This window comes from Coffea arabica, chromosome 3e (assembly GCF_036785885.1).
Source record: "Coffea arabica cultivar ET-39 chromosome 3e, Coffea Arabica ET-39 HiFi, whole genome shotgun sequence".
Lineage (NCBI taxonomy): Eukaryota > Viridiplantae > Streptophyta > Magnoliopsida > Gentianales > Rubiaceae > Coffea > Coffea arabica.
The window spans coordinates 15,516,938-15,537,064 of NC_092315.1; the positions used below are offsets into that span (position 1 = coordinate 15,516,938).

General features: G+C 33.3%; 1 protein-coding gene across 2 annotated transcripts; it reads right to left on the minus strand.

Annotated features, from left to right (window-relative positions):
- Positions 1-12,689: 12,689 nt before the first annotated feature.
- On the minus strand, positions 12,690-17,529 carry LOC113737418 (uncharacterized). 2 transcript variants are annotated; one of them, XM_072044705.1, is made up of 6 exons: positions 17,355-17,529; positions 15,162-15,631; positions 13,545-13,749; positions 13,302-13,462; positions 13,083-13,173; positions 12,690-12,935 (listed from the first exon to the last, which is right to left on the minus strand). In XM_072044705.1, the coding sequence occupies exons 2-6, from the start codon at positions 15,625-15,627 to the stop codon at positions 12,926-12,928; spliced, it is 933 nt and encodes a 310-aa protein (XP_071900806.1). In that variant the 5' UTR covers positions 15,628-15,631; positions 17,355-17,529; the 3' UTR covers positions 12,690-12,925. The 2 variants fall into 2 exon arrangements, with proteins under 2 accessions (XP_071900806.1, XP_027120454.2); XM_027264653.2 differs by lacking the exons at positions 15,162-15,631; positions 17,355-17,529 and adding an exon at positions 13,830-15,148.
- Positions 17,530-20,127: the final 2,598 nt, after the last annotated feature.

Sequence of the window (20,127 nt, forward strand, 5' to 3'; positions counted from 1 at the left end):
AAAGCCCTACTCCTAATTTTATGGGATAATGTTTACAAAATGCCTTAATAGTACTTTTATCACATAAAAATGCTTTTTTAACCAAAAGTATCGCAACCTCAAATGGGGTCGAAATCTATGCCTCATTATCAAATGTTTAAATTCAAGTTGCTTTTTTTAAAAAAAAAAATCAATAGAAAAAGGGTGAAACTTGAGAAGCAGGAAGGAAGGAAGAGATTTGAACTCAAAACTAATTCTTCATATTTGGCCTTAATCAAGGACTCCTCACCCAAGTTGCTTCCCTTTTCCTTTTTTTTTTCTCAATCTTTTTCATTTTCACTCAAATTTTCAAGTAATATAGTTTGCTCCAATTTCTATCCTAATTATAGAATGAAATTTTTATTGCCTAATCTTTTACACATCATGGAAATGGAAAAAAATCACTCTTTTTTCTTTGATTGGTAGCGGCTTGACATAATCTTTAAGCATTATGAATCAGAACTTTCTTATCGCATTATCTTTGTATTAGATTTATTGGATTACATTCTAACCAATCATTATAATCAATTTTGATGAATTCCTAATTAAATTAATAAGAATAGGATAAGGCAGCAAAGAGGCATGGAAATGAACTTTAAATTGTGAAACATCATCCAAGAACCGAAAAGACTTGCAAGAACAAAATTTGGACAAGAAGAATCCGTAAGCACACCCAAAAAAAAAAAAACTACTGTACTATGAATGGATCATCCAGCATCGTTTGGAATTGCGGGAATTTTGAAGCTGTTTGACTGCAATCCGACCCCGGCTCCAGCTTGGAGAGCCTCTGATCTAGCTTTGGATCCAGCCTTGGCCAACAACATGATTTTTGGCTGTCTTCTCATTTTCTTGATTTTTTTTCCTTTTCGGTTTCAGATGGTTTTCGCCTATAAATAGGTGTCATTATGACTATTGTTAGTAGATTTTTAATTAATCATTATTCAACTATTGTTGGTTTATTGTAATTTTCTTGAAAGTTTTCAAAGGTTTATCTTGATTCTTTTGAATCGTTCTTGAAAGTTGATCTATTTTAGTTGTCATTTTGAATCTATTATGCATCATATATATAGTGTGAAAAAGATTAATGACTTCAAACTTTTAAGGATGCAATATTGATGATGGAGTAAATAAAAAGAATTTATTATTATTAATCTAATTTATCCACCTTGGCTTCCTTCACTGCCTCTCACAATTTACAAAATCTAATTTATTATTATTAAAAAGAATTTGATGATGAAGTAAATAGTCCACTTTGGCTTCGTTCAATGCCTCTCACAAGTTACTTAATCTAATTTATTACAATTGAAAAAACTTAAATAGTAACTAAACTGTTCAAGTAGTATAGTTTTGGCCACTAAATTATTTGTTGGTTTTAAATCGCACATTCAAACTCACAATAGTGATATATTAGTAGTCATTCCTTTGAATTTCACCATTAAAATAATTATTTTCCGTTAGTTTTAGACGAGCGAGAAAGAGAAACAGGGAAAAAAATTGAGAAGCCAACTGCTGTAAATGAAAAGGAAAAGAAAAAATGTGAAACAAAAGCATATTAGTAAATAATATAATTAGGTTTCATTAGTTTGACTAAATTTTTAATCCTAAAACTACGGATAAAGCATATTCTAAAGGTAAAGCTAACTGAATGAACCCTTGTCACTTTTGCGAAACCAAACACTTATAGGATAATATCAGAAACCTCCCCCGGGATTTCTCTTAATATCATCTGACGCTCCTAAAGTTTTAAAAGTATCATTTACCTCCTTTATTTTTACTATTTGTATAACAAAATTTTTAAAAACTATAAACTATTCTTTCACTTGTTAAATAAAAATATTCCTAAACCACTTTGTTCCTTTCAAGAAAACCATCACCTTAAAAATAATCTCTTGTAGTACAACCACATCACAATGCTATATCCTACAAAAATATAAATTTGAAAAATAAAAGAGATATTTAAAAAGAAATACACTTGCATCAATTTAATTTTATATGCTCAAAATTCTTATAAATTTATATTTTTTCCAACATCTTCCCAACCCTTGCTCAAACCATTAAACTGTACCAATCATTATAAAAATCAACTCAAAATAAGCAAATAAATCATACCCCACAAAAAGTAAAAGATAAACAAAATTTAATTTATTGTAATTTACAAATAAAATATTGCATAGTCATCCAAAAAATATGAATGAGCTTCAAAAAATATGATGAAGAAAAGGGAAAAAGAAGAAAGTGACTTCCATTTCATTTTTTTTTAATTTTTGAGCTTCATTTATTTGATGTGTTGTAAATTATGTGTCAAGTGAGGGCAAATATAGTCTTTTTACAATTACTTGAGGAGATAAGTGATATTCCTAAAATCTCTGTGGTGCCAAGTGATATTAAAAGAAATCTCAAGGGAGGTTTCTAATATTATCGCAGCACATATTGAGTAGGCAAAAGATACTATTTCAATTATTTAGGTGGCAACAAGTTTCTTTTTGCCCTTATCACTGCATGTGATACTCATGTACAAGGACAAAACTGGGGGATTAGTGCTGAATTTTTATAGAATTCAATTTTCCTCCCTTTCAAAATTACATACTGTCAAATCAAATAATCTTGCTCCCGAAAAAATCTAAAGATATTTAGATTATACATTTAAATTTATGCATATTAAAATTCGCCTCCTTGAGATATATTTTCTGGTATGTGACACATGAGTCATGCGTCATTTACAAATGCACATGAATGGAAGAACACGTCACAAGCATATTACCACATAGAGATTCTCAATGCCCCTGCAAGTTTTGATAAATATATATTTTACGTATTTTGAGTGTGTTTTATTAGTTAGTTTTAGTGTGTTTTAACTACTTTTATAACTAATTAACTTAGTTTCTAGTGAAAATATGTATTTTGTGATTTAAAGTGTAAAAATTGCATTTCAATGGATTTTTATGGTGAAAACTTCATGTTTTTGTAGGTTTAATGATTCAATTATCAAATGGAGTGATTTATTGGATGATTAATGATGGTTTGAAGTGATAAAAAGAGAATATGAAGTGCAAAAGAGAAAATGCAATCAAGGAGAAAAGGAAGCAAGTTTCACAGCTTTGACACTTTGTGGTATTTTAACAATATCTTGAGTTACAAGTATTGGATTGAGGTGATTATTATACCATTTTGAAACTAAGAGATAGATCTACATTTTGTATGAAAATATCGAAGTTCAATTTAGTCGTTTTCCTAGTCAAAATACAGAAGTGCAACTCTGTTGTCGAAAGCTAAAATAGAGCTTTGACCAGTCGAGGGTATTGTGGTTATTTCTCAGTCCATAGAGCTTCAAATGGAATGATTCTTAATGCATTGCAAAGCTAACTCAAAGTGCTACAAATTTTATGTTTTGCACAAGAGCTAGCTCAGTCTCCATCATTGAGAAAATATCAATTGAAGCGGTGCCAAATGCACAAAAGCTAAAACGCGAGCTATCAATACGCGACCTGAAGTCGCATATTCCTAAGGTCGTGTATTCTCTTCTGTTTTTTGCAACTTGCTCATCAACTTGTCCTGTTTTCACACAACTTTTCCAACTCAATTCCAGCTATCAATTTCTGCTGTATCTGATCAAGAAAAGTGTGGAAAGTTCGAAAGACAACTTATAGGAGTTTCAAGAGTCAAAAATGACAACTAGAAACAACTCATTTGACTCTTGAATCCTCTATAAATAGAGGCCTTTGGAGAATATTTCAACAACTTTGGAAGGCTAGGGAAACTCATAAAAAATGCAGTCTTCACTAGAATTTCCTTAATTAGGTTAGATTAGTGTAATTAGAGTAGTTTATCCATCTTGTATTTGTAGTTAAATTTGGATGAAGATTTGAAAAGCAAAGATAGAGAGTTTGAAACTCATGTGACGAGGGTGACTTCTCTCCTATCACTTTCTCTCTTGTATTTGATTTTATGTTTAACTATAATACAAATTTGGTGTTTGTTCTTTATGTTTAATTAAAGTTTAAGCCTAGAGTTAAGGATGAACTTTCTATATCTTGTTAGTGATGTTTACTTGGTTATTTGATGATATTATTTTGAGTAAGTTATTTATCAGTTTTACTTTTCTAATCATGATTAACTGGACATTAACTATGATTATCTAAAGGTGTTAAGTTTGCAATAAAAATTGAAATTTAACACTAATTCAAGAAAGTGATAAATCTAGGGAGTTCACTCACGAGAGTAGAGGAGCACCTATATAGCTTTAGTTTGTTATTTTCATTACTTTTATATTTATGTTAGTCTAGATAATAAAGGAATTCGAAAATCACCGGTAATTGAAAATTTTTCATATGGGATAGACCCTTAATACCCTATACTCAATCGCGACTCGTATACTTGCAAAAAATTACATTTGGGGTATTTAGAACTTTATAAATAGAAAGCTTGATTATGGATGAGTTAATTATTATATGCATATCCCGTGCTTGTCAAGTTCCTTTTAGATTAGAGCCATTTTAGTAGTTGTTAGGAAATTGGCTTAATTTCTTTTAGATAGGTTTCTTGTTTTGTGTGGAACTAATTAGTTTTCTAATTGATTTTAGTTAGTTGAAGTAGTAACCAAGAAATTTCCTATTTAGTTTAGGATTAGAAATTATTTCCTATTCTATGCAAGTCTAGGAATTAGAATTGGTTTCCTGTTGTTATTTGGGTTTTGGCCAAATAACGTTATCTATAAATAGATGCGTTGGCATACTACACAAAAGACATACAAGGGCACACAAGAGGTGACATGCAGCCTTATACATGGATGGTGAGAGAGGGTTCTTGGAAGATGAGAGATGGTTTACAAGGATTAGATTTGGGTTCAAGTTATATTCTTGTATAAGGTTTTCCTCTCATAATAAAGAACGGGTTTCTCTCCGTGGATATAGGCTGAATGGTGTAGCCGAACCATATTAAATATTATGTGTCATCTATCTTTCTTGCTTGTGGCTTATTTATCATTAAATTATTGTGTACTTGATATCTCAATAGTTGTTTGTTCCATGCTTGGTTCCTAACAAGTGGTATTAGAGATTGGTTGCGAGACTGAACTGCTCACAAGTACTTGGATCCTAACAAACTAAATGGTTGGATCAAGAGTTTGGTTGTTCAAGATTGGATCCTAGTTAACTATTGAGATCAAGTGGATTGGTAATTGTTACTAATTGAATAATTTAATGAGTAGTATCCTTGTTTCAACGGTTTGGCAAAAAGCATTGATGGTGAAGGATGGGAAGTCGAAAAACATGGAAATACTTGACGGTGAATTTAGGCAGGTGATTCAAGGGTCAAGGAAAAGGTGGAATCCAATGTTGATTTTGGACGTGAATTGGTGAAAACTTTCTCACACCTCCAACGATTGATATTTCATCCTATGGTTGTCAAAATCTCTATCTAGATCGTACGATCCTACGATCCGGATAAGCAAAATCGATCCGGATCGTGCATAAAATCGAAAATTGTCTTAATTTGCATAGGATCGTTAGAATTGTTCATAGGATCGTAGGATCGTATATAGGATCATACGATTCTACAATCCCATTATGATCCTACAAATTTTTGAGAATTTTGTAAATGTGGGGCTAAATTTTGAAACTAAATGGAAACATGTTGAGCATTTTCGTAACTTATCAAAGAAATAGATCCTTTAATTATGATTTTGCAACAATTTTTGTCTCAAAAACAAAAGGTACAACCAAAAAGGATTTGGGAACAAATGAATGAAACAAGCAGAGACAAAGTCACAAAGGACAAAGAGAGAGAAAGTTCTTTGGTTCTTCCCAATCTCCATTCCATACTTTTTCCCCATCTAGATTCCAATAAAATTTCACAAAATTTTGCCAGTCTCCCATCTCTAATTCTCTATTGTCTTTGTATCCTTGTCCAAGTTCAAAGAATTTTTAGCAAAAGAAGTCGCCCAACGAAAACAACTACGAATACTCGTAACCACTAATTTGATTGTTTCTTTTAATTATGCCTATCAATTATAAATGTGTACCAAATGAATTTACTATCAAGTGTTAAGATATGTTGTTTCTTATTTCTAATTAGATAAGACGCCCGGATCTTTTCTTTTCATTTTAGAGTTCCGTTGCTTTATTTCTTGTCAAATTATGAGTAAAAAATTCTATATGTTTATAAATAATTTAGTTAATTTGGGAGTTTTTGGTGGGATTTTACGATCCTATGATTCGATTCTACGATCTGATCCTGTGAAACTAAAATCGATCCTACGTGGGATCTCGATTTTGCAAACCTTGTTTCATCCTGGTGGATTTAGATTTTGGTTATGTTTTTTGGATGGTGTGGCACGTGTCCCAAAGAAGAAAAAGCGATCTAATTTCCATGCACTAGAAGACTCTGACAGTTACGAGTTTTTTGTTTTAGGTGCAATTTTGAAAACCACACATGGCTAGACAGTCCTGAAGATGGGAAGAAGTATGGTGATTTTACCACTTGGTTGTCTCAATGTTTAGGGTTAGAACTCACAGAAGGGGATTCCGGATTGCAAGTCATGGTGAGAAGAAATCCTGCAAAGAAAGATGGTGAATTGAGGCACATTCTCACGAGTCAACTGGAGATTGGACTCGGGATAACTACTCATGTTCATTTGCCGATTGAATTAATTTAGTGTCAGAACTATATTGATTCAAGTGTGTAGTTCGATACCATATCATTTAGTAGTTGAAGGCAAATGGTTGCTAAAAGAAATTTTCGCCAAGATGGAGATTTGTTAGAAATTGGCTTAATTTCTTTTAGGTAGGTTTCTTGATTTGTGCGGAAGTAACTAGTTTCCTAATTAGTTTTAGTTACTTGGTAGTAGCCAAGAAATTTCCTATTTAGTTTAGGATTAGAAGTTATTTCCTATTCTATACAAGTTTAGGAATTAGAATTGGTTTCCTGTTGTTATTTAGGTTTTGGCCAAATAATGTTATTTATAAATAGGTGGGTTGACATACTACACAAAAGACACACAAGGGCACAAACGAGGCGACATGCAGCCATATACATGGGTGGTGAGAGAGGATTCTTGGGAGATGAGAGATGGTATACAAGGGTTAGGTTTGGGTTCAAGTTATATTCTTGTATAAGGTTTTCCTTCCATAATAAAGAACGGATTTCTCTCCGTGGATGTAGGCTGAATGGTGAAGTCGAACCACGTTAAATATTGTGTGCCATCTATCTTTAATGTTTGTGATTTATTTATCAGTAAATTGTTGTGTACTTGATATCTCAATAGTTATTTGTTTCGCACTTGAATCCTAATAGTAGTCATCAATTACATTTACGTCCCATAAATATAAAAAATTAGTCTCATCATAATAACATATATGACGCCCCCACTTCTCCCAAGGGCGAACCCTAGGGTATCGGCGGGACGCCTGCCTAACCCGCGCCAGGATTCAAAATTTCAAAACAATAAAATTAGATAAACCCACAAGCGTACTATTCACAATATATCTAACGCCAAAAGAGTTCTATTTACATTTTCAAAAGTATCGAGTCAAACCACTCTAAGACATTATAATAACAACCAACAGAAGGTAGATCCTAAGGAGGGTCCTTATACAAACCACCAAAACAAAAATAAACATCCTAACTGTCCAACTATTACAATCAAACCTAACTATACTAGTGAAGGTGCCAAGAAGTTCCCCGCGTCGTCCCCTGCTAAGGAAAACAAAGGAAACGGGGTAAGTTAGAAGTTTAGTAAGTAAACAGGGGTAAAAGCGTAAAATTTTACATTTAAAGAAACAGCTATTCCACAAAATGTCAAGTCAAGCACAAAAGTAACAATACAAAGGAAGGATACAGGTTGGCTCCAAAGCCAAGTCATTTGCCATGCGTGATCTCCTGTCGACCCTCCGTCGACCATAAATAAGGTCCGTAGAACTCCACTTGTACACCCACCGAACACCTTATCACCCTCACTGGCCAGTCATCTCACAAACTTGCCCGGGCGAACGAAATCACAAACTTGAGCTTGAGTCACAAGCTCGGGGTCACAAACTTGGTTCACAACTGGAACCTACGAACTTGGTGACCTCAGACTAGGTTGGACTGAACCACCAGCTCTTGGGCTGGTGGCCACCACCAAGCCCTTAAGGCTTTGGTGGGGTGGGAGGCAAGGGTTCAAACCTTGCCTCCCACCAAAATGCCACTCTTGTGGCTCTGCTTCAAATCCAGATGGGTGTGTAGTGCACCCGTCTGGTCCGGTGGTGGTTCTGTCCCCATCGGTTCCCATAGGCTCAGTTGAGCCTCCCCCTAGATAGAGTAGGAGTAGGAGTAGGGATGACAATTGACAAAAAAAAAAAAAGACTAGGTTGGACTGACTCCAACCAAGCCCCGGCCAGCTCGAATAGTCCATCCAAATCTTGAGATCGGGCCCCCAACTTCAACATACTTCACGAATTCATGAAAGTCACCCCGAGTTCCAAGCTCAAGGGGTTCAGCACCAAAATAATTCATATATACACATCTCATGGAGAAACATAGGTACAAACTAGGGTTTAGGTCGAGTGTGATAAAGTACACCCTCGCCTAAGTCCCCCTTTTCACATCAAAACACATAAGCAGTTTATACACATAAACGGCCTGAATACTTACTAAAAATACAAAAGTAGTACAAGAGCAGAATCACTTTGCACGTGTTCGCTAGTAGTGGGCTCCACCGGCTCCGCCTAACTCACCACTGTCTGAAATAGAAGATTGTATTACATATTATCACAAACAGCCACTAACATGCCCAAAACAAGCAAAACGGCAAAATCGGCACATGCAAGTGCGGAAACGGTAAAATGGGCGCACGCGTGCGCGCGGAACGGCAAACGGAAATGGCCAAATCTGTCATCTCAAACCGTTTTGATCAAAAGTTAGGCTAAGAATGTCGGATCAAGGTGACCGAGACACCGTTTCGAAGCTATGAGGAAGGGCTACAATTCTCATGAAGACACCTTAATCTTGATCTGAATGAAATAGGTCGAAATTACGGAAAACAGTGCCAGAAATTTACGTGTTCGGGTGACGAACAGGGTTTGTTTGCTGGACTATAACTCACAGCTCACAAATCCAAATCAAGAAATTCCAAAGGCGTTGGAAAGCTAGGATATAAGGTTATAACTTTCATGTTTGGACCAAAAGCTGAATCAATACAGAGCATGGAGGAAAATGGGTCCAAACATTCCTGTCAGAACTGTCCAAAGTCGAAGGTAGTTCTGACAACCGATTTTGTTTTCGTCATAACGGAAGCTACGGGACTCAGATTTGGATGAAATTTATACCGCTTCGAAGCCAACAGAAAGGGTTACAATGTTGAAGAAGGATACTCAGTCCATTTTGTAGTGAAACTAGGTCAAAATGTCAATGTACCAAACCAGAACCGTAAAAATAGGTTACCAAACCACATTCTGGTTAACGAACCGTAATTCAGGCTACCTAAGTCCAAATTAAGTGATTCCAAAGCCATCCGAAAGCTAAGACACCAGGTTACATTTCTTAAGAAGATGTCAACAACCAAATCAGAATTATTCCCAAGCAAATTAATCAATTACAGAAGCAATTATCAAGTTCGAATAGAAACAGGGCAGCAGGGGTATTTCGGTCCTTTCACTGGATACGTTACTCCGATTGAGCTGAAATTTTGTAATCATCTCTAAAACATCATTCCCTACAACTTTTATGTTTTAACCCAAGACTAATTCGGCTTCTAACTATAATGAACAGTGCCAGGCAGAAAGGGGGTAATCGAAACCCTAATTCCGAAATTTTCCGTTCAATGCGGAAATTTTCCGCAAATAGCCGCTATCTTAACACTAAGGCTTCATTCTAAACCATTTCCAACCATCATACATAGCCACATAATGTTAATCATATGAAAACAGAAAAATCCCTCATAAATAGAAAAATTCACCAATCTTAACTAAAATCAAGAAATAATCCACCAAATCACACTTATAACCACCACAAGTCCTTAATTAAACATCATTAGATATAAAAGAGGGTTCCATAGTCACTCACCTTATCAACACAAGAAAAGGAGCAACTTTGCACTTTAATCTCCCAAACCACTTCACTAATCACCTCACAATCACTAAGAGAGAGGTTTTTATGGTGAGTTTTCAAATTTAATTGGTTAGTTTGTTGAATTGGGCAAGATTGGAGCAAGGAATTTGGAGAGGTTTTTCTTCTTTTGCTTGGAGAGAGAGTCGGCCACCAAGCTTGGGAAATGAAGTGATTTTAATCCAATTTTTGTTTTGGTTTATTTAGACAAATGGTAAAAGGATGAATAGTGGTCAAGAATCAAGACTTAATCTCTAAGTGACACTTGTCACTATAATTAATACATGGTTATCCTTTTGTCTCTCTCCACTCTCATCCATATAACAACCTCTAATTATCTCTTAGCACCTGGTAACATAAATCCGGTATCCAAAACTTAACCTAACTGGCCGAATTTTACCGAACTTTCCGCACTAATGGGTACCACGTCCGATATATGTTCTTAATTTCTCAAAAACTAACTGATACTAGAAAAATCATCTAAAAACTATATTTACTCGATAAAATTATCTGGAAAATTTTCTAATAAAGAAAATGTTGAAAAGGCGGGCGATCAATAAAATAAACCCTAGGAACTTAGAAAATTGTCGGGTTCTCGCACTCATTCTTTCGGGGCGTCACAACATAAGAATAAAACACAAGGTTGAGTGCCTTTTACTTTTTGATGCTAGTATTGTAATATATCTTTCTAATATAGAAATTGTACGTTAGAAATGCATGTGGAAAATCTAGTGAAGTGGACAATAATAAGTGTATAAAGAATGAACTAGAGCTAGAAAAACAAAGGTACAATTTCATAAACCTCTCCTGAGGTTTCTGACAATTGCAGCCACCTTCCTTGAGATTTAAAAAATTACAGTTATGTCCCTTGATGTTATGAAAGGCTATAATAACCTTAACAACTCTATAAATTCTAAATGAAAAGTAGTTGTAAAGGAAAAAGAAATCACATTTTGTGAATGTTTCTTTATTCAAAAGCACCAACCTCAACCTAATACATTATATTCAAGTCTAAGGTCATTTAAATGAACTTCTTGCTTAGTTTTATAAATTGCTAACCAGTAGGGATTCATTTGTTAAAAACAGTTTCTTCACAACTTACTTAGCAAAGGGCAAAAGAAAGAAGTTCGAGCATTAAAAATTGATGCCTTGAAACATGGCCTAAATTTTTTTTTGCAAAGAACTACCTCAAAATTTTTTTACTTAGCAAGTAACAATAATATTTGATTTGTTTTATAATTTAATTTGTTTTGTAAAACAAATAGAAGCAATATAGAACATTCATAAGCCTTTTTGTTCTTATATCACCATTTGTTAACAAAAATACTTTCTAGGGAATGTTTATGTAATTTTTCAAACCTCAAGAGATGTAATTGCAATCATTACAAACCTCAGGGGAGGTTCTTGAAATTATCCCCAAAAGCAATTTACATTAGTTCCTAAAGTTGTAAAATTAGAATTCTAAAGTTAATAAATTCACTTAAACTTTAATTAACTTCAAAAACCTGAATTGATTCATCAAAGCATGCATGAACATCATAAAATAAGGCGAAGATTTCAAAAGAAAAATTTTGTCATTTTTCACAGAATTTGGAGCCTTAACATGATTATGCCAAAATTAGGGGGTCAAACAGTAAATATATATATTTTTGGGGCTAGGATGAAAGAAATCAGCAAGCAATTATCATGAACAAATGCAAAAGATATCCAAGGCTCCATGTTGAACCAAAAATGGAGGAAAGAAAGCAAGAAAGGAAAAAACAAATAAGAGACCCGGATTTTCATTTTTTTAATTCAACTCCGAACATCAACAAAGCTAGACATTTGGATTGAGTCTTCTGATCCAAATGAAGCTACCTAAATAACTCTATTAAACTACCTAAATAACTCTATTAGAATGCATGTAAGTAGGAATGAAATAAACAAGTTAAGTCCATATAAACAAGTTATGGCATCCTCAACACAGGAATCATGCTTATACGGACATAAATTATTAATCACACCAAACAAAATTTAGTTTCAAATTTTGTAAGGACAACCAATTTATGTGATTTTGTTAGTGTCATGGGCCACATTCACGGGAATGACACTTTATGTTGAAGATGAATTTTCACACTAGCCTAGCTTCTTTCTTCCAGCTAGCAGCTTTTGCCAGAGCAACAAACCATGGTTACGCCTACGGTGGAAAGTTCACTTTTCTGCCCATAGCAGGCAGAAGCAATACAAGGAGGCCAACTGTGCTATGTAGGGACGCACAAAGAAGGATATCCAGGCACCATCAATGTTTTTAAACTCGGACCGGCCAGCGAACCGGAGATAGGGGCGGTTCACGGTCCGACCGGCCGGTTCAACGGTTCAACGTTTTTTTTTTTTTTTTTTTTTTTTTTTTTTGCTTCATAGTTCTTTACTCTACCGTCTACACTGAAACTTAACTGAAACTTAACGGCTAATATACAATCTAATATGATTATTAATAACTTAAATCCCTAAAATACATTTACCAATATAACTTAAAATTAAATTTAAGTTGAGATAATAATAAATTTTCTAAAAGTTATACATGAAACCTGGCATGATAAATATAACTAAAATATCATAATTCATCGCAGGTTTTCATAAATTCATTACAAACATAAATAGATATAGTCCAAATGTTCATCAATTATCACAAACAAACACACCAAAATAAATAAAATAAATGTTGACATTCTTTCACAATTCTCAAAAAGTCCATAACAGAGTTCAACTCATATTCAAAGCAAACAATTTGAATAACAAATTTCCATCATTGGCATGACAAGGCAACAGCACCTCCTTCACAATTTCATCAATTTAACCTGAAAAATTAAAAAGTTTCTTACAAAAAATATAAATCTAATTGGTGGAACTAAAAAAAAGTCAAAAAATTTCTAAAAACAAAGATACAACCAAACACAAAAAGAATCAATTGCTACTAAACATTACTAATTAATATGTTATATTACCAATCATTATCTTCATCATCATCCAAAAGGCGCCTACGCTGAAATGCTTCCAAATCAATATCATTATGTTCCCCAACTTCACTTTCATCATCTATATAAATAAATAAATAAACAATTAAGAATTTATCCATATTTATAATACAATTCAAATTAAAAAATGTACTTTTAGCACCTTATATTACAAGTTAAAAATATATTTATTTTAATATTAAAACTAACCTTCAACTAGTTGAGAATCATCTTTAGGAAGTTCTTCGAGTTCTTCCTCCAATTCATCACAATTAAGCTCGCCATCTTGTTCTTCTTCTATGACCCAAAATTCCGTTTTATCAATAGATTCATAATCAATGGGATCATAAGATCTCTTTCGGTGATCAAACCTACAATAAAATACATTAGTTACAAATCTAATATTACTTTATAAAATAAAATGTAAAGAATAAAGTAAAAAATCAATTATACCTATGTTGCAAACGCAAATTGTAGTGCACATATACAAGATCATTAAGTCTTTGGTGCTCCAACCTATTCCTTTTTTTAGTGTGAATGCGTTCAAAAACGCTCCAATTACGTTCACACCCAGAAGAAGAAGCAGTTTGACTCAAAATTCTAATTGCAAGCTTTTGCAAATTCGGAGCATCACAACCATATAACTTCCACCAATTTTCTGTCACAATCATATTAAAATATTAGATCAAATAAAGAATAAAATCACAATTTTTATACATTAAAAAAAATATAAATAACCTGGCCGATCAGATTTGCTAGTAAGAATAGCAAGTTTGCGGCCAAAACTCCCTTGTCTTTCCCGATACATTCCAACCTCTTGCGATAATTTTTCAGGGTTGCACCAATCCACTTTTGTTTCAATATAATCAAGCAAGCCATTTATAACCTCTGGATGTGTACAAAATGTGGCACTCTCATATTGAAAAGCAGGATTCAAATAATAAGCGGCAGCATGTAGATTTTTTCTCAACATTCTATCCCACCTATCACTGATGATGTCAATATAAGGCTTGTACAATCTCTCTTTATTTCTAAACAGCCTTTTGATGCCATTTATTGCTCTAAACATGCCTTCATAAACATAACCCAATGAAGGCCTTTCATCAGTGTCACAAATACGCAATAAACGAATGATAGGACCCATTATTCTCACCATAATCAAACAGTTATTCCAAAACCTTTCATCCAAAACGATTTGCTTCACATCTTTTCCTTTTTCTATTCTCAGAAATTGTTTGTAATCCCCACTAGTAACCAAAGATTGCAAACTATCCTTATGATCATGCAAACTTTTTAATGCAATAAAGGTAGTTGCAAATCGAGTTTCACCTGGACGAATAATTTCTTTCCACCCTGTAGTCTTTCTTAACCAATTCAAAGTGAACTTATGATTGTAAATAAAAACAGTCACCGTTGAAGCAAGAGACACTATAGCTTTTACATCATTCATTTCACCAATGTCTTTCAAAATCAAATTGATGCAGTGTGCAGCACACGGTGACCAACAAATGTTCGGATATCTTTCACTTAACAAAGACCCAGCAGCTTTATAATTGCTAGCATTATCAGTAACTAAGTGCACCACATTATTTGAACCAACCATCTCAACAATTTCAGCAAATAAATTGCACAAATTTGCTGCACTTGTTACAATATCAGATGCATCCACAGATTTAATGAACGAAATACCCTTAGGACAATAAACCAAAAAATTAATCAATGGTCTTTGCCTAGTGTCTTTCCATCCATCACCCATTATAGTGCAACCAGTTTCTGTCCAAGTACTTCTAAAAGAATCAACAACCAATTTCACATCTCTCTTGGCATTTCGCAACAAATTAACCCTCAAAGAATGATAGGATGGACTTTTGTAACCATGACCCATTGATGCTATTTGATCAATAGCTTTTTGAAAAAATGGAGAATTAACAGCATTTATAGGAATGCAAGCATCATAAAACCAAAGAGCAATAGCCATGTCCGTATTTTCCCATTTTTCCTTACTTTGCAAACAAGCTTTAATGGTTGGTTGAGAAGTATCACATCCACCTTTAAAAAAAGCACGAATACCTGTTGATGCAGTGACCTTTCTCTTTCCTTTACTAGATGAACCCATCTTATTTGCTAAAGAAGAAGGAATCTCCAAAACTTCATCGCCATCAAATGAATGAGTAGTGTGGCCGAATGGATTTTCCACCCCAAAATCACCTTTTTTTTCTTTAGATTTCTGCTCCTTCTCCTTCATAGATGCTAAAATAGCATGTCTAACTGCCGGGTCAACCTTTGAACATGGAACAATGCTGCCTTGTTCTCCTGCCAAATGTTGTTTCATTCGATGAATGCCACCACCAGCAATTACTTTAAAACAATACCCACATGTCAAAGTTCTTTTTCCTTGACTATTCACACCTACTGAACAATATTTCCATGCTATATCAGACTTTTGTCTATGATTTTGACTAGCTGATTGTTCACTATTGACAGCTCCAGCAGTCGAAGATTGTGAATTACTACCCGTACCAGTACCGGTATCCATTATCCTTCACATAGTTAATTCAAACACATAATTAGTTCATTTGTAAAATATAGTGTACTAATAAGAAAATAAAATTAACAAATTTTCAGTAATATAAGAAGATCAATTAGTCACATGAATAGCTCAACTGTTAGCATTTAATTTTTTCATTTACAAAAAAAAAAAGATATAGTTATCACAGTAGAGGGATTTTAATGGTTCTTAGTAGCACAAAACTCATGGCTATTAATGGTTCTTAGTAGCACAAAACTAGTTAATTTAAACACAGGAATCTTACTTTTTGTTTTCCTAAGAAACAAAGAAATAACAAGAAGGATATATACTAATAGTGAGACAATTATGTACCTAGTCAATTTATATACAGCGTGTGTTATATTGTTATTGTCTAGGTAATTTGAACAAACAATAGATAAAGGAAACAGAAAAGTTAGCAAATACGTAAATTGCTCAAACAAGTTACCATAGGCAATTTTTCTTGGGTTTGACAATTAAAATGATTTCTACTAATTCGTTAAAGAACACTGATTCGAAGAAAATGACTCCTAAAAGTAGTGAATTTTTCTATATTCAACCGAAGAAGGAAATCAATTGTAAAAAATGCTATCATTTATAAGTCATAAACAAATGCAGCTCTTACAAAAACTGAAATGTTTCTTCTTGAATAACATGTCTCTGGATACGTGGCAATAGGTAAAAAATGTCATGATTATTTCAAAGTCAGACATATCTCTGTATTTTCAAGAAAATTATTCGTTAATTAATATGAAATATTAATCCCAAATTATTAATAAATCTCTATTTTTATCCTCAAATTATAATAATTTTAATTTTAGAATCAACCCAATCAAGTAGGGGTAAGGGCTAAATTCTTGGTTGCTATCAACAATTTGTAGCAACAAAAAATTTACACCCGCAAACTATGAATAATTTGATGAAACAATTGATCAAACACAGGAATCTTACTTTTTGTTTTCCTAAGAAACAAAGAAATAACAAGAAGGATATATACTAATAGTGAGACAATTATGTACCTAGTCAATTTATATACAGCGTGTGTTATATTGTTATTGTCTAGGTAATTTGAACAAACACTAGATAAAGGAAACAGAAAAGTTAGCAAATACGTAAATTGCTCAAACAAGTTACCATAGGCAATTTTTCTTGGGTTTGACAATTAAAATGATTTCTACTAATTCGTTAAAGAACACTGATTCGAAGAAAATGACTCCTAAAAGTAGTGAATTTTTCTATATTCAACCGAAGAAGGAAATCAATTGTAAAAAATGCTATCATTTATAAGTCATAAACAAATGCAGCTCTTACAAAAACTGAAATGTTTCTTCTTGAATAACATGTCTCTGGATACGTGGCAATAGGTAAAAAATGTCATGATTATTTCAAAGTCAGACATATCTCTGTATTTTCAAGAAAATTATTCGTTAATTAATATGAAATATTAATCCCAAATTATTAATAAATCTCTATTTTTATCCTCAAATTATAATAATTTTAATTTTAGAATCAACCCAATCAAGTAGGGGTAAGGGCTAAATTCTTGGTTGCTATCAACAATTTGTAGCAACAAAAAATTTACACCCGCAAACTATGAATAATTTGATGAAACAATTGATCAATATAAGAATAGTAAGAAGAAACAATCGGCATCACAGAAATAATCCAACATACATGTTCTATGAAAAACAATAAAAGGCAAAAATTAAACTTACCAAGATGGAAAAGCTCTGGAGTTTGGTCCACAGAAAATAGCGTGATGATCTTGTCTTGAATATTTGGATGTGAAAGGATTATGAAGAAAAAATTTAAAAAAAAATCAAGATGAGAAGTTGAGAACTGGAGGAGCCGAAATCGGCGAAAGGGAGAAATGGAGGAATTGAAATTGAAATGAAATGTGCCTGTGCCGTCTGCACTTAATGCTAGGGTTTTTTTTTTTTTATTTGATTTTAGTTTTTAGTTAAGTAAAATTTCACGCAACAATAGCTTGTCCTTCGGCTGTGGTTCAGTGGTTTGCGTGCCTTATTCTGGTCTGGGAGACCTGTGTTCGAATCTCAGCAGCCGCCCCACTCTTCCTATTATTTTGAAATTGAGGGAAAATCTGAGAACCGCCGGTTCGCGGTTTATGCGGGTTTTAACGGTTCGTATGGTTCGACCGGTTCATAGCGGTTTTCCATTACCTTCCGGGTTTGATACTAGACCGGACCGGTGGCATGGCCGGTTCGCGGTCGGACCGGTCGAACCGGCCGGTCCGGTCCGGTTCTGAAAACATTGGGCACCATTGGAGAAAGCCGGTCGTGCGTGGATGAAAAATGTAATACATTTTAAAATCACAATAAAAGTCTTTTTAAAAATTTGTTCATCATCTAATACTCACGATTTATATTTGATAAATTAAAACAGTTAATTAAATATTCTATTATAATATAAACAACTATATGTCATTGAGTTGATTGAATAATATTTTCTTTTTCTTTTTTTTTGGCATTTTAACTAGTTGTCAATTAAGTTTCAATTGAAATAAAGATTTTATAATTATTTACATTATTCAATAAAATTATCAATTTAAGATGAACATAAATATAAATACATTAAATTGTATTATTGAAATATTTGATTTAATATGAAGGAAAGACAAGAAGAAATAGCAAGAAATTTTTTAAAAATTCATGTGAATCCTTTATATTAGTAATCACATTTACTTGTTATTGTAATCACATTACCTAATCATAATCGATTGAAACTCATATCCACGATTTGTGTTATATTGTTTACAACTAAAGTTACTGTATACTCAAATTAAAATTCTCTTTTTTCCACTAAATTTTCGTTTATATATGATTTATGTGTTATTATTTGTTGGTAATTAATTTAACGAAAAGGTGCTCTTTAGGCTAAATGATATGTTTTGACAATGTGAATTACTTTTAAGGATTTTAATGAAATTTAGAACACATTTTTTATGCATTTAATCTAATTCATATTTTATTTCATTTGAAATATAATTATTTAAAACATAAGGGACCATATTGATCAAATTTTCAAATATTAGGGACCAAAAAATATAAAGTCAATTTTTTTACTAATTCTAACTTGATTTTGACCATTAAATATTGTAGTTTTCTATTAGTTGTCCTAAATTTGACCAAAATAAAAAATTTGGAACCATATTTATTTTGGTCAAAATATCAAGGACTAGTTTAACTCATTGACCAAACGCTAGGGGACCAATATTGCACATCTTTCTTTATTTTAATCATGTTTGATATCCCAACTCTTCCTTTTATATTTACGCTTCAATTATTTCAAATATCAAACTCAATTAAAAAATAAAATATACCACAATATTTGTTTTGACATGTACAAAATTCATTAAATATTGTTGAAAATTTCACCCATTTTCCGTTACAACAATTTCGTCTACCTTTCCGTACTTTTGTTTTTCACGTTTCTTTGACATTCACTTTTTCGCTCTTCATTTTTCATTGGGACTTGCATCTCAGTTAGAATGTGGACAAAATATTTTCTAGGTAATGGGCATTAGATGGTGAACAAATTTTTAAGAGGGTTTTATTGTAATTCTAAAATGTATTGCATTATTTGTCCAAGCACAACCGGCTTTCTCCAGTGCCCGGTACATTATTTCTCTGTGCGTCCCCACAGAACACAGTTGGCCTCCTTGCATTGCTTCTGCCTACTGTGGACAGAAAAGTGAACTTTCCACCGTAGACGTAACCAACAAACCATGGGATGTATTTCTTGTTTAGCTATATTTGTCAGTGCTGAAGTACTGCATATCTTGCTTAATTTTTTGGATAAATGAGCATGCCCTTACGATTAGAGAAGCAATTAACTATCACACTTCCATTATAAGGTTAGACAAGCAATTCACAATGAATTACTACTTCTCGAAATAACTGGGGGGAAAGCCCGCTCGATGAGCGGGTAAGGGGGGAAAGGGTATTTTCTACCAACAATTCAAATTTTGTAAAAGAAAGCTACGTTTGAACTGTACAATCACTGCACGAGACATTTAAGACACCTTTGGGGATATCGCCATATCGATTAGTTTATGAAAAAACTTGTCATTTACTGTCGAGGCATATTGGGCTATTGAATCAATTAATGTGGATTTTAATCTTGCAGATGGAAGAAGATTATTTGACTGGAGAGAATTAGAGGAACACCGACTACATGCTTATGAGAATGCCAAAATTTATAAAGATAAGGTCAAATATTGGCATGATAAGCATATTATTCCGAAACAATTTGAGGTAGGCCAAAAATGCTTCTATTCAACTCACGCCTCAAATTGTTTTCGAGAAAACTTAAGTCGAAATGGTCGGGACCATTTGAAGTCACTCAAGCTTTCCTTATGGAGCAATTGAGGTGGTTAATGCAAGAAATGAGTGGTTCAAGATCAATGGACAAAGATTAAAACCCTACTTAGCGGGTGAAATCATCCCCACGGGACTTATATGTCCTTTG